Genomic DNA, 16254 nt, shown 5'->3' with positions numbered 1-16254 from the left:
CTTTGTCAAAACTGAGAATTTCCATGGGAATTCTCATCTCTTACTGAAGATGAAGTAACTCTCGTCTTACAGCAAAAGCAACATGGAGAAAGACAATAGTACTTCCAGATGTTGTACAAGAAAAAACTCTCCCAAATTCTCTTATTCTGTTTTGTATAAACAATTACATATTTAGTGGACTGAAAGGGAAAAAGAGAGATGATCTAGGAGTCTAATTCAGATTATGCATTAATCTTGTTGAGAATTACAGACTGCTGCTCACAATATGATGAGGAAACATTTCCACTAAATATAATTGATTTCTTCTTAACTAGTGTATGTGTCCCAGGATAAATTGCTTCCTTTTCACCACAAGGGGGACAATTTCTAGTGAGAGATAATATATCTGTGAATTGCAAGACACAGAGGAGAAAATGACTGCAATAATTCCATGAAGCTATTTGAGATTCCAAGCAAGAAAAATTAAATGATTAACCTTTGAATAAGTTTGTTTAAAAATAAAAATAAAAAATGAAGTAGGTTGTTATTAGTTTTGTAGTATATGGATACCTTACTTCCCATTTCATAACCCTTTCTAAATATTTGTTAAATGAAAACAGACAAGATAAATAAATAAATAAAGATATCTATCTCAATCACTTTGGAAGGTTCCATCTCACCTGGATAATTTGGTTAAGGATATGGATCAGAGTACAGACCAACACAAGTGATGTCAATGGTAGGCATTTGCTGCAGACCATCTTGGCAAAACAGGAAGAGGTAGATGAACCCATCCTTAGGTAGCTGGAAGATGCTTCATGGTTTTGGAGGCCCTGGTACTCGTGGAGAGTTTCAACTATACCAATATCTTCTTGAAGGACAGTGGTTTAACCTTAAAGGAGAGCCTCCTCAGAACACAAGGGCCCATTCCAAGGTGAAGCAAGTGTGGCAGAAAAAGCCAGCATGGCTGAACATCGATCTCATGACTGTTCTCACAAAAAAAAAAAAAAAAAAAAAAAAAGAGGAGTAGAGAGACATTCCAAGGCATACAAGGATGGAGTTTGGAGCTCAGACAGAACAATGAAACTACTGAGCAAGAAGAGCTCTTGTAAGTACACTGACAGCAAAAGGATAAGTAGGAAAAACGTGGGTCTGCTGCTCAGTGAAGCAAGGGACCTAGTGACCAGGTCCATGGCCAAGGTACTTGATATCTTTTTTGTCTAGGTTTTCACTGGCTAACCCCATTGGAAGTCGGCTTTTTATCATCTTTGAAAGGTCATGGAACCTCATGACTGGAAGAAGGCAAACATAATATCCATCTTTAACAATGACAAGTAAAGGATCCACAGAACTATAGTCCACTCAGACTAACCTTAGTCTCCAGAAAGATTATGGAGCAAAATCGTTCATGAAGACATCTGCACATGAAGAAATAAAGGTGACTTTGAACAACCAGCATCGATTTCTAATAGAAAAATCATGCCTGATAATTCTGATTGCTGTCTATGACAAGATATGTGACTTTTATGACCCTTTATTCATCACTGGTGACAGCATATCTGGAGTATTGTGGTTTTGGGCTCCCTGATTCATGAAAAGAGATTAATATACTGAAATAAGGTCAGTGGATGGCCACTGAGAAGGCTGGTGGACTGGAACTTATGATATACAGTCAGAGACTATGACAATAGGGTTTGTTCAGCCATGAAAAGAGAAGGCTAAAGGGAGATCTCATTGCTGTTAACAATTACCTAATGGGATGGTGCAAAGAAGATGGAGCCAGACTATTAGAAGTACACAGGTGAGATGAGAGGTGAAAGACAAGTTGGAACCCAGCAAATTCCAGTTTCACATAAGGAAAAGAGGTTTTTACCATGAGGGAGGCCTAATGTTCTAAAACGTTGACCAGGAAGATTGTGGAATCTCTGTCTTTGGGAGATGCTCAAAATTCAACAGCACATGTCCTGGGCAACATTATCTAGTTGGCACTGCTTTGATCAGGAGTTTGGACAAGTTGACCTCCACATGTCCATTCCAACCTAATCTACTCTGGGATTCTACTTAATGTAATGCAGCAACATGGTAACATTATCCAAACAATCTGGTAGTACCAAAACAAACTTTCCAGTAGGTATTGCTCAGGTCAACAAAGCAATTATATGACGTGTCTACACATTCACATCTAAGCAAAGGCAAGCTTGCTCTGCCCATGCGGTGAGGTATCTTGAACTGCTGACTCTAGTAATATATCACCAAGTTTTAATTCATAAATCATTCTGAATTCAGTTCTGCCCCAGTTTCAAAATCAAGTAAAATTGATTTCTCTTGGGTATCTGTTCATAGTGCTGCATTGCACACTCAGAAGTAAGTGTACAGTGGGTACAGTAGGTTTGCACAGAAAGGTATAATATAGGACATAGAAAGAAAGATGATACACAGCATGTAAGATCCTGATCCCCTACAATACATATTGGTCAGAAAAATAACTAGTTTAGCCAGATTGAATATCGGAATTCTTTCCTGGGAAAAGGGATGAAACTTTTCCAGACCACTAAACACAGTGTCATGCTTTCTTGTATTTTTAAAATAAATCATTAACTTACACTTACACTTTGTTGTTTACAGAATGTTAATGTTAACAAAAAGTGTAACTGTAAATATTAATTAAGAACATATCAAAAATTCACAGAAGGCAAAAATATCTCAATGTCAAACATTATCTCTTAGTACACCTATAATCGAGCTTTATGATGCATGATGCCTTGCCCTTTTAAACAGTTAACCATTATACATATAACATTAAATAGTAAATGAAAGTATTACTTACTTCGTCCTACCCTGCATCTTCATTGTACTCTAAAACACCCTAGAAGAGTGACAGTATGAAGCATGTAACCTACTTACTGCAGTTTATCTGGCTGTTTCTCATTTCACAGAGAGAAGTTCCACAGGTATCGGGACAGGAAGTACATCTCTGGTCTCCCTCCTGACAGAGGGTTTGACCTGAGGAAAATAGAAATTTACTATTCTGATATACCAGACTAATAAAAATGACTATAGTGATGAGAAAATACGGAGAGACTCATAACAATTAGTTATTTCCTTTACATAGTTGAATAAGTACTCTACAGCATTTCAAGTACAGTAAAGAAGTGTTGTAAGGAAGAAAAGTGTGCAGAAATGTCCAGATGTCACTTCTTTGCCCCTCTGCTTAATATGACAATTTATATTCCCAAACCCTGAAGAACTATGGATCTCTGAAAGCCATCTACCATGATCTTGCCTGTGGCAGAGTATGAAAGGTCATGGAAATTGGATTTCAAAGGGAACAATAGGTCCTAGTTAAAAGAGAATATCCTCTGGGAATTATCCCCCAGTGCCATTCAGCTGATCTGCTTCTCATTTCATGATTGTTTTGGTGGACAATAAAAACTATCCTAAAGAACGGTTGTCAGAGCTGAAGATTTGTTGCCCATCTTTGGTTAGTGAAAAAACGAAAACCAACACACACGCACCCTCCCCAAACTCTAATGATCTTGAAGATGGATGTTAGAATAACCAAAAACAGCACTTCATCAAAAAGTTTATGAACAAATTACCTTGGTAGCTAGTTTCTTTGATAAACCTCTGGCCTTTTGTCTTTCTCATAGTGGTGCTAACTTCCTTCCAAAACATTAAATTCTCTCTTTCACACGACTTTTGCAAAATTAGTAAATTTAATTTATTATTCCTGTATGTAGAGACTGACTAGTTTGTATTTTATCATCTCATCCTGTTTTAAATTATTTAAATTATTTATTGAATTTATTTATTCTATTTTTAATATTTTATTTTATTTATTTTTATTGCAGTAGTGTCCATGAATATTAATCAGTCAGTCATGACATCCTTATGTTGGGCATACAGAAGATGCTGAAGAAACCAGGACCTTGCCCCAAAGAAATAATGATGATGTAGTCATATTTTTCCTAATTATGTGTGTTTACTTCCCTTCATCTATTGAAGCAATGAAGATATTTTCTTTTGTTGTAGCATTTGACCATCTTATTTTACAGAAGCTTTTGATTACAAAATCAAACTGGAAAGGTAGGAACAATTTTTTGACTTCTAAAGCTATCACAAATCTTCACATTAAAATTCTTTTTTTTAAAAGTTTGCTCCATCTCTTTCTTATCCTGCAGTGGAAGAGCTTTGCAACTCCTTAAAACTCCCTGTAGATTATTCTGATTCTAACATAGTCAATACTGTACTTCTATAACCACACTCTACCCTGTCTCAGATCACTTTAGCCCTAACTTGTTACCTCTGCTAAGCATATTCAAATATTTTACCTTGCAGAGCAGAGAAGTCTTTGTACTTAGTGTAAGTCCTATGACATTTTCTGTATTTGTTGAAATCAAGTACATATATACACAAGAAATACAAAAGAAAATTACAAACTGGAATTCTGCCTTCCTTTTCAAGAACTATGCAAGGAACTAAAGAGGCATAACCAAAATGAAGTCCAAATTCTGTCTATATATTCTCAGGTAATTTTGGAACAAACAGGATACAGTTGCTGAAAAGAAGATTTCTGCTTATGGAATATTGCAGAATACTAGAAAGAGGTTTTTGCATTTTGAAGAATGAATAATGGAAAACAAGACAAATGTTTGTGTTAAAAAGTTTTGCAGTTTAATGCAAAGTGGAAAATTCCTTTAGTATATAGTGAGATCGTTGTCAACACAATTATCACCCCTTCCTACTCCTCTGCATTTAGTATCCTTCAATTTGTATCTGTTCATTATATCCCTCCCTCCCCCCAAAAAAGATTTTTTTAAATTATTTCTTCAGTATTCATAGAGACAAAAAGCAGTGAGAAATGCATTACTGATTTCTACCCCAGTTCATGCATCACAGTGCCAATGAAATTATCTTTATGGGGAAAAATAATTTTAAGAGTCTTATATTGCATGAATTAAAAAAAAAAAAAAAAAAAAAAAATGAAATGGCTGCTTCCAGAATTCTCTGAATAGCTTTTTACTTTCTTGTTTATCTCATTCTCCTGCCTCATTTCTTGCACATTAAAAATGAACATTTCATTATCAGTCAAGAGAAACAGAGGGTCATAGAATTCATAGAATAAAACTGTGGATGGTCATCAGGAAGAAAGAAAATTATTCCAAGCAGTTTGTGAGATTAGATGGTCAGAAATATAGACAAAACTTCATCCTCAGTTTTTTAGATTGTGACAGTCAGATCTGAAAGAAATTCCCTGAAAGACCTTTTTTTCAACATCTTCATTAATTGCAGAGAAGAATGATGGTAATTTATGTGTTTTAACTTATTTTGGAATGTAGATGTTTAAACTAGAGTAGGAGGATCCAAAGAACTTTCCTAAGGAAAGGAGGCTTATATAATCACACCATGTATGTATCTTTTGAATAGATTGTCCTATAACCACTGTATCTGACAGCACTAGAGTTTTCTAAATTAATTGAATTCCTTTATGTTTCTTAAAAATAGCAGTCATTATGGAAATACTTTAAAAATTTTCTCACTGAAAGGCTGCAATCTGAACCTATCCTTCACCAGAAGCAAGAGAATTATATATGAAAAATACTTTCAAATGCTAAAAACATGACAATCAAGTCTATTTCAGGACAAAAGTATTTGGAAAACCATGGTCTGGGGTTCAGGAAACTTCTTGGTTTCCTTTTTTTTCCCCACACAATCCATCATAAGACAGCTAGTAAGTAGCTGTGAAAACTTACATTCTCACATGCTTACTTTCAGCTACACTAAATAATCAGTTTACTTACAGAAACCTCTTTTCTGTGACTCACAAGTTCTTATGCAAACAGTATTTTCTTGAGAAAATTCTTCCTCAGATGACACCAATTCCTATGACAGCAGTTTCTAAACACTGTAGACAATGTGAATATGTATTTATTTATTTCAAGTAACAGCTGATCAGTCAGATAACCCAATGCTATGGTAAATATCACCTCCATTTCTCCAACTTTTTTTTAAGGACTAATAAAACTCACCTTACAATTTCCTTTGTGAATGCAAAGACCTGCCAGCCTTAGCAAGTGTTATTTGAAAAGCAAGGCAAGTCTATTTGACAAACAGTTTTAGCTAAAGGCACTTTGGAATAAAGCAGTCAATGGTAGGTTCTGTAAGAAGAGTAAAATGCAGAATTTTCTTACTTTCACTGCAGTTTTCTTCATCACTTCCATCTTTACAGTCATTATCTCCATCACACTGGAATGCACTGGGAATGCATTGTCCATTTTTGCATTCTACCAGACCCTGACTATGACAAGCTGGGGGAAAAAAAATGATATCTTCATTAATGTTGGTTAATAAAGGTCTCACTTATTTCTGAACATCATAATGAAATTATTTTAGGAGAAGCTGATAACACTAGTTAGTACTGAAGGTCACAAGACATTTTTCATTATATGTAAAATATGCATTCAATAGCCTACAGCTGTGCTGATCTTTTAACTACAAGGACTGAAACTGTATATGTCAGGTATTAGTAGCAGGCTGAGATGAATGTTCAGCTGTTTTCAAGGAAAAAAAAAAAAAAGTTATGCTCATATAAAAATTCTGTCACCTTTTCTTTGCCCACATGTTTATATTCCCTTATTTAGATTAGGTTCTTAGATTTCAGGGGGAATTGTAGGACAGCAGTTGCAAGATCAAGCACTAAAAGGCAGCAAGATACTAGAATCAAAGCAGCATGATAGGTTTTGCAATTTCAAACATTATTCTAGTGTAGTTCTTGTGCAGGTATACATCATCACAGCTGAAACGGACAGAAGTCCAAACCCAAACAAGGTGTGATAGGTAGCATACAAACACATCAGAAAGCTGTCACAAACTACAAATGCCTACAGTTTAAGAGGGTATATACATTCATTCGTTACTCTTTAACAGGAACACTACAATTAACAAAAAGCAAATCTGCTATTAACAAAAGGCTGAAACACATGCCAACGTTGGTACTTCTCAACAATGACAACAAACATTTAATTTGCTACAACCAGAAGGAACATTTGCTAATTGCAAACTTCTTAAATCAAATGAGCTTATGATTTTGCCTTACAAATAGTACGTATGTGTACTTAAATTTTGGTTTTGATTCTTAAGCAAAGAAAGAAAAGAGGGGAAAAAACAAAACAAAACAAAACAACAACAACAACAAACAAACATTTAGAGATTAAATGAACTTACAGCAATTGATTTCATCTGATTTGTCTATACAGTCATGGTCACCATCACACACCCAATCAGCTGTTATACATCTCCCATCTCCACATTGATGGTGTGTCAATGGGTTACAATCTAAATAAAATGTAAAAGTAAGACCAAAAGAAGCACACAAACAAACAACACAGCTGGATAATAAACTACTATCAGTTGTGCTGTGCCTATAAACTGGTCATTCTTACTACTTAGCCATTACGCATTAGTAAATTACAATAAGAGTTTTTATATACCTGCAGAGTTTGGGAGCAGATAAGTTACACATGTTCTGAATTCTACTTAGTGAATTCTACTTAGATAGTGATGCATTTATTTTATCTCTCGGGTGCACAGTTGTTTCCATTTGCAAGTAAACAAGCTTCTAAGATTTATCAAGTAGATTAAAACATCTTCTGGTTTTCCATCTCATGAGAAGATTTTCAGTCATCCAGTGTTTTCAGTTGCCACTGGAGAAAATCATTTCAAACCTTTATTTTTTTAACAAAAAAGTTTTTTTTTTTTTTTTTTAAAAAAAAAAAAAGGTTTTCAACTAACATTTGGCACCTACTCAAAAACTGCTATGTTTTTGCATACACACAGAATTTTTCATAAGAATGATCTAAAAAGAAAGCATTCCAATCTTCTTACTCCTTCTACCCAAATGCTTCCACAAATAAAGAAAATTATTCTAATGAGTAGGCTGTGTAAAGGAAATACACATAGTTGAAAATGTTTGACAGGCTTAAAGGAGTAATAATTATCTAACTATACCTGCACTTTAGCTTTGGTGTAGGGTTTCTTAAAAGATTAGTAGTGGGAGGAGAAGGAGGGTGTGGGTTGATGATTTCTGACATTTCCATTTCTCTCCAATCCGATTCACAGCTATACTAAGTATGAAGCATACAGCGTTGACCACACAGACAGTAAGGATTTCAAAAATGTTGTAAAAATCTAGCATAGGTCAAGAAGGAAATGCTCTCAATATATATTACAAGCAGAAGTAATTACCTCCACTCAGAACCTGGTGGACGCTTAATAAACATGGCTAACATGGCTTTGTCTGTACTAGTATATATATTTTACTAATGTCACCATGATGTCATCATAATGTCAGCCCTGATCACAAATTTTTTAATAAGCTTGGAGCATGAGCAGAGTAAGCTCGTGCTTGTCTGCAGTTTGCCATGGAGACATACTTGAATTGTTCACAAAGTGCCTGAATGATAATATTTAAGGATAAAGGTAAACTCCATGGCTTAGCCTTATATAAAGTATTGTAAATATTACTGTATATTCATAAATTATATAAGTTCAAAATGTCTTGCAAATACAGATAAATTGGTAGGGAAAAGGATTTGTACCATGGTCCAGCATTAACTCCAGGGACAGCTGCTCTAGTCTGTGATTAATTAACTCCCTCCCACTCAGGGCCAAATCAGCTGGGTTCATTTATACAGTCTTCTTCAGCCAGTTAAGACAATTCTGTCTAACTTTACATAAAAATAGATAGGGAACATAGACACAGTCCAGTCTGCCAAATCTGCTGTGAAACTCTTTTATAGCCTGTACAAAATGTTAGATCTTAAATTTTATATAGAAAATTTATCTCAAAATAGGAATGCTAGGAGTCAGATTAAGCAAAGTCTTTCAGGAAAGCAAGTTTATGAAAGAAAACACAAAAAAATAACACCAACTGAAAGTAATGAAAAACTGAGTATTTTTTATTTGGAGAAGAAACGTAAAAGAAATCTCTGGGAAAAAAAAAAAAAAAAGTTATGATTTTTAGTCTCAAAATCCCCTGTGCTTTTTCTTAGAAAAGCAAAAGAAAAAAAGCATGAAAAATAATATTTTAACCTTTAAAAAATTATTTTAAAGTTAACAATTTTTCTTGGGTACATTACTAGGAGCAAAAGTTAGAAAAAAAATAAAATAAAATAAGGTTTTCAGAGTTTCCAAATATTTGCACAAGAAGATAATTCTTTCTCATGGCAAAACTTTTTCTTCCATGAAAACAAATACAGGCAGGACGAATATAGTGAGGCAGAATATACAAAGTCAATTAAAAACAGAATTTGAAAGAAACAGATTTGAATCATCAAACCATGCAAGTTTGCAATGAAGCTAACGTAAAAACAATTCAGTTGTGAAACTGTTGGCATCACAAGTGTAATCCCTCTTATGATTCAGTCTCAGTCAGATTCGGTCAAGCTAGCAAAATCAACTCAAGCTAATCTTGAGTTGATTGGTTCAGGAACACACATAGTATTTTCCTCTATCCTTCCAGTTGCAGGGAACAATATGGAAGAAAGAGATTCAGCTTATCTATACATGGCTCCAAGGCCAGTGTCACTGGCAGAACTGGTTTTTGTTTTGTTTTGTTTTGTTTTTCACAGGATGATGCACACAACACCAGGCCTGACAGTGGCTGCTGGGATACACTTTTCTCAAAGGGGTGCTACCAAGGTCATTCAGTTTGCTCCACAATGTGCTGAGTACACTGGAGCACATTTGGAATGTTTCTACACTAGTGCATACAGCATAAGGAATAAGCAAGAAGCTTTGGCTCAGTCCCAGAGCTGCAAAATCTTTGGTGTAAGTGAGAATTGGTGGGAAGCATCCTGTGAATGGTGTTCTGTGATAGACAGTCATGGGCTTCTCAGAAGGGATAAGCAGGGCAGGCAAGGAATAGAGGTGGTACTGTATGTAATGGAGAGGCTTGATTTCACCAAAACTTTGACATTGGATATGGGAGGAGCAGAATTCAGGCTGCTCAAGGAACTATTTAGTGAGGTCTTCTGGTAATCTGCTTCTGAAGGTATTTTTGAAGGACCTTTTTGAAAAATTAATCAATGCTGATCACTTTTAAAGAGTCATCACTTCAAAGCGCAGGAGCAGATAATTCCAAAGTTTCAGAAGTCAAGAAAGCAGGGCGGAAAGCTGCCTTGGCTGAGCAGGGATCTTCTTTTAGAATTTACTTAGAAAAGGAAATATATGCACAGAAGAAACAAGGCCAGGCAACAGGAGGACTACAGAGATGCAGTTCACCATTGTATAGAGATGCTGAAAACCACTGGCTGTTTGTCGTGATTACCATCTTAGGTAATACTGCTATTGCCATTGAGGGAATGGCTCAACTAGAGCTGAAGCTGGCCAGTACTGTAAGGGACAACAAAAAGGGCTTTTTAAGTATGTTAACAGCAAGAAGAGGACCAGAGTTATCATAGGTCTATTACTTGGTGAGGTCAGTCACTTCACAAACAGGGATGTAGACAAAGCAGAGACATTTAATGACTTCTTCACCTCTGTCTTCAACACCAATGATGGGCCCTGAGACCCCTGAGTTGGAGGACTGTGACTGGGGAAATGATAAACTCCCAAACAACTCTGAACTTGTGTGGGATTTGATGCTCTAGCTGAATGCACGTAAATTTATGACGCCCACTGGGATTCATCCAAAGGTACTCAAAGAGCTGGCTGATGTTATTTGGAGACCTCTCAATTATTTTTCAGTGGTCTTGGGAATCTGGAGAAGTTCCAGTCAACTGGAAGCTAGTAAACGCTATCCCAATTCTCAAGAAGGGTAAGCAAGAAGACCCCAATAATTATAGGCCTGTCAATCTCACTTCAGTGTCTGGTAAAAATATGGACAAGATTGTTATGGGAGTTATTGAAAAACACTTGAAAGACAATGCAGTCATTGGTCATAGACAACATGGGTTCATGAGGGGAAAGTCCTGCTTAACTAACTTAATTCCCTTGAATGACAAGGTTACCCACCTAGTTGACCAAGGTAAGCCAATTGTTGTATCTTTTTGGATTTCAGCAAAGTTTTAGCTCTGTCTTTCACAGTATCCTTCTGGACAAAATGTCCAGCGTAACAGCTAGACAAGTACATAATACAATGGATGAACAATTGGCTGACAGATTGGGCTCAAAGGGTTATAGTAAATGAGGTACATCTGTCTGGAGGCCAGTCACTGGCGGGATACCCCAGGGCTCAATTTTAGGACCAGTTCTTTCCAATGTTATTATAAATGATCTGGACATAGGAATTGAATGGACACTAAGGAAGTTTGAAGATGATAGTAAATTAGGAGCTGTTGACTCCCTTGAGGGAGACAGAGAGATCTTGATGAATTATAGTGCTGGGCAATCACGAACTGTATGAAACTTAACAAGAGCAAATGCTGAATTCTGCACCTGGGAGAGGGTAATCCTGGCTATACATACTGGCTGGGGGGATGAGAGCCTGGGGAGCAGTCAGTGGAAAGGGATCTGGGGATTTTGTTCACTAGCAAGACGTAAATGAGTCAACAGTGTGCCCTGACAGACAAAATGGCCAACTGTATCCTGGGGTGCATTAAGCACAGTATAGATTTAGATTAAGAGATGTTCTGATCTATTTAACAAACATGCATCAGGAGTTAACTAACTTGCTCATGATTTAATAATGGCATTGTAAGCAAGAGAGATACATCTAGATGAAGTGATAATTGCACCTTTATCTTATGAATATTGGTTTAATAGATACAAAACACCATTAAACTTCTTGGTCAGGTTGATGGTTGGACTTGGTGATCCTAAAGGTCATTTCCAACCAAAAAGAAATTATTCTAAGAATGATTCTAAAGCAAGTTACAAACCAGACTATTTCTTCAAAGCACCGTTAGTTCCAAGGTTTGGATTAACCAGAACTCTACATTTAAACCTTTCCAAATTGCATATAAAAAATTGTGAACTGTTTTTACTTTTCCCAAAGAAAGTAACATCAGGGTATACTACTCTTGTAGTAGTTTAAGGAAAATTATAACCATCTTAGACAACAGTGCTATCTTAAATACCTTAGAAAAGTGTAAAGCTTTTATTTACCACAATTCTGTTCATCACTGAGATCTCCACAGTCATCATATCCATCACATACAAAGGTGTAATTGAGGCATTTTCCTGTGTTACAACGAAATACATCATCACTGCAGTCTGCAAAACAATTTTTTTTGTAAAATGTTAACATGACATTGGGCTGGTTTCTTTTAAAATATAAACACTGGAATTTACTGACTTAAACAACATTAGCTAGAGAAACCATACAATTTATAGGTCTGAAATAATATTCAGTGTGCACCAGCTTATTAGAATCAAACAGAAGAAAATGAAAAATCAAAAGCAAATTTTAGACATTTTTTTCTATCAATTGTTTTCTGTCTATATGTTCCATACTAAGAGGTGGTTGAAATCCCTATACCATAAAAAGTATGTTTGATTTCTCTTGCTCTCCTTTTGTCTTCCACACACTAATAAATGCAAGTCAGTCATCTGGGAGAAATTTCTTGAGACAGTAAAGACAGCACTCAAAATTTATTCAAGCTGTGGAAGGAAAAAAAATAATGAAAGATATACTAAGGAACTGGAACATTTCATTCTGGTTACAGATTACTACTTGGTAAAAAAGCAAGGAGTTAGATGAGTTGTGAGAAAACAGAATGTCATTGCAATCTTGCTGACCAAGATGTTCATTAGAAGATTTCAAGGCACAGATGATTTGATCCCAGGTTATGTCTATGGTAGGAACACAGAATGTCTTTTCCTGTAATAGATGTGTTGCTTGGAAAGACTAAGAAATTAAGAATGAGAACATGTTGTAAGGTGGGAGGAAGTCAGGGGCTCCATTGTTTCTAGAATGAAAAGTATACCCAAAATCTCACCATGACCACATATTCAAGGATAAAATACTGTTCAACTGTTTAGGAATTCAAGTTATGAAGAAAGACATTCATTCTCATTGACACCTTATATGTCATCACCATATGGCTTGTGCATAAAAGTGACACAAATTATTTAAGATCTTATTTTTTTAAGTAAAGCTTTTCCTAGTCAAGTAAGAGACCTTGTTTGCTCATGTTATCATCCACATCAAGACATAGTACTGTGAATCAAAGACTAGTGAGTCAGCCAGAATAATCCATTTTCATATAAATAACATTAATTTCTCTGATCTGAGTGATTATGTTTTACAGCTGCCTTTCATAATTGAAATATATTTTTCCAAACAAGTAAAAAATATGGTAAACAGTTCTAACTTCCTAACACTGGCTGAAGAGAAAGTGCCCTGGTTACAGTACAGACCAAAATATTTAATTATACGTACAAAGTTAATAAGGAAGGTTATGAGTGTAAATTAGGTAAATTGAGGGGTAAATTGCATGAGGGTAAATTACTGGGATAGTCCTGAGCACCTGAGGTGGGTATTAGGTGGACCTGAAGCTTCTCACAGCAAAATCAAGATCCCCAGACCCTGCTTTTGAGCCTGCCATTGATCTTACAGTGGTTTCAAAAGATTAACTATTCCTGACACAGTTTTGAACTTGGAAGATGGCCTGATGCCTTCTTACCAAGGTATTCTTAGCATTGCCAGCCCTAAGCAGGTTTAGCCTTTCTTTCCATGGCTGAAGCCTGCAATAACGCTCTGAAAAATATTTTCTGAGAATACCCAAAACATGTAAATAATATCAGGTTCAGTAAAAAGCATGGGACCTACTTTGTAGTTAGGAAACTGGAGAGGGGATGGGAGGGGAGCGGAGCGGAGGGGAGAAGAGATGGTGCCTGGTCCCATGAGTAATAACTTTTTATTATAAGTACACAGTTGGGAAATGACTGACCTGGTTTCACTGCCCTCCTAAAGACTTTTCCTTCATCTCTAGCTTTTCAAGGGAGAATCCCAAGCTATATAACAACTGGGTGGACAATCCCTTCTTCCTTTTGAAGCTACACCACTGCAGCCAAGGAAGTTCTTTGTGTCCTTTCTTACTGGGACACCTAGGTATTTCACAAAAGCTCTTTCATGGACTGCACACACAAATTGCTCAGAGAACAGGGACTGGAACCCAGGTTTCTCCCCTCAGCTGAGCTGCTCAAACACTAAGCAACAGAATCAAGCTACCACTTGTTTAGCTCTTGGCTTGAGACTCCTGCGTTCATGACTCCACGGTGATCCAGTTTTGAAAGAAATATGTGCTTCTAAGTATATTACACACTGACCGGTGCAGCACTCTCCCAGAAGGTATGCAGTGGGGTTTCTAACCCTCCACATGAATGTAGGCCAAGTCTTCCCTCTCTTAAATGAGTGCTCTAACTGCTGTGTTTCTCAAGGCTTTTACAAACTCAGCTCTAGAACATGAACACATGCATCACTTCAAGTCCTTCTGCCACAGAAGCATTTATACTTTCTACTAGTTTCACATCATCTTAGAAAGTCCAAACATAATTTATAGGACAATGCTTCAGGGGATGAAGCACAATACTATGGCTAGGCCATGAGTTTTGCAGTCAATCATTAGTTTAGCTTTAAAAGAATAAAAGGCATGAAACAGTAAATACCAAAAAACCCAAACTAAATTAAAATATGTATGTTCTAGTTTCATGTGAGAAGAATAGTAGCCATCTGAGAGTAAAACTCTAAACATTGTCTTGAATATGAAACAGCATAAAATACTCTGGCATCCTTTATCCTTATTGATCAGTTCACAACTCTGACAGTTTCTATCCTTCTATTCCTCCTCCTGCAAATGAAAAAAAGCTGTTTTTACTATGATGTTTCCTCTCATTAAATTCACTGTTTAATTTCCATTCATACCCCCATTAATGTTTACATTCATACCTCTGCAGCTGCAGCAGTGACACTTAAAACACAGAATCACAGTCATGGAATGGCTTGGGTTGGAAGAGACCTTAAAGACCACCCAGTTCCAACCCTCTGCCATGGGTAAAGACACCTCCCACTAGACTAGGCTGCCCAAAGCCCTGTCCAGCCTGGCCTTGAACACTACCAGGGACGGGGCATCCACAGCTCCTCTGGGCAATCTGTTCCAGTGCCTCACCACCCTCATAGTAAGATCATCTAGTCCAATCCCCTTGATGGAGCAGCAATACCTAGATCAGGTCACACAGCAGCACATGAGTGTTCTCTCATTGTGAGTGAGAACTCAATGAATTCTTCTCCCAGTTGACCCCCATGTCTGGGATTGCCCAAACCCAGGTGCAGCATCTGTACTTCACCTTGTTGAACTTCTTTAGGTTCACATGGACCCAATTTCAAGCCTGTCCAGGTCCCTTTGGATGGCATCCCTTCCTCTGTTGTATCAACTGCAACACTCACATTGGTGTCATCTGCAAACTTGCTGAGGGTGTACTCAATCCTATTGTCTATGTCATTGATAAAGACATTGAATAGCACTGGTTCCAAGACAGACCCCTGAGGGACACCATTCATCACCAGCCTCCACTTAGACCACAGTTCCATTGACCACAATTCTCTGGGTGCAGCCATCCAGCCAATTCCTTATCCACCAAATAGTCCACCCTTTAAATCCATTTCTTTCCAATTTAGAGATCAGGATGTCATGTGGGACCATCTCAAAGACCTTATAGAAGTTCAGATAGGTGTTGTTAGTCGGTCTTCCCTTGTCGACTGATGCAGTCACATGATAGAAGGCCACAAGACTGGTCAGGTGTGATTTGCCCTTGGTGAAGCTATACTGGCTGTCCCAGATAATTTCCCTGTCTTGCATGTGCCTTAATGGCAACTCTCAGGCCCACACAAAGTGAAGAAAAAGAATACAGGTTTCCTTTCAAGGAAATAAGGTTCACTTTGAATAAGTGAATATGAATCATAGAATGTCTTGGGTTGGAAGGGACCTTAAAGATCATCTAGTTTCAGAAAACCTAACAGTCTTAACATACATTTTCATCAAGGTATTGGCAATAATATGTAGACAGCTACTTACTTCAATCAGAAAAAGAGCACTTTGTGTTTTTAACAGGCTCAACTTAAACTTTGTTCATGATGGGACAAGCCAAGATAAAACACAAATTTCTATTCCATACTCCACTAAACCCAAGAATATTTTGAAGCCGAGCCAATCTTTTGCATTCAGCAACCCTTAGATCTCTGTTCACACACACCCAGTTTTCAGCATTTCACTACTGCATCATATAACCTCCTGAGGGATGGAGAGATGTAAGAGAGACTGTTGCATTTGCTAT

General features: G+C 36.9%; 1 protein-coding gene across 1 annotated transcript in view; it reads right to left on the bottom strand.

Annotated features, from left to right (window-relative positions):
* Window positions 1-16254, bottom strand: part of CORIN (corin, serine peptidase) — a gene marked incomplete at both ends in the record, with an annotated part of 129314 nt that overhangs the window by 39630 nt on the left and 73430 nt on the right. The window contains 4 exons of the mRNA XM_084286071.1: window positions 2884-2982; window positions 6171-6287; window positions 7204-7314; window positions 12085-12192. Of these exons, the coding sequence (XP_084142197.1) occupies window positions 2884-2982; window positions 6171-6287; window positions 7204-7314; window positions 12085-12192 (435 nt within the window). The remainder of the gene's footprint in view (window positions 1-2883; window positions 2983-6170; window positions 6288-7203; window positions 7315-12084; window positions 12193-16254) is intronic.

The sequence above is a fragment of the Netta rufina genome (genome assembly GCF_964035555.1).
Source record: "Netta rufina genome assembly, chromosome: 4".
Lineage (NCBI taxonomy): Eukaryota > Metazoa > Chordata > Aves > Anseriformes > Anatidae > Netta > Netta rufina.
Note: the sequence above shows the minus strand (reverse complement) of the source record. Positions and strands in the feature narration are given on the sequence as shown.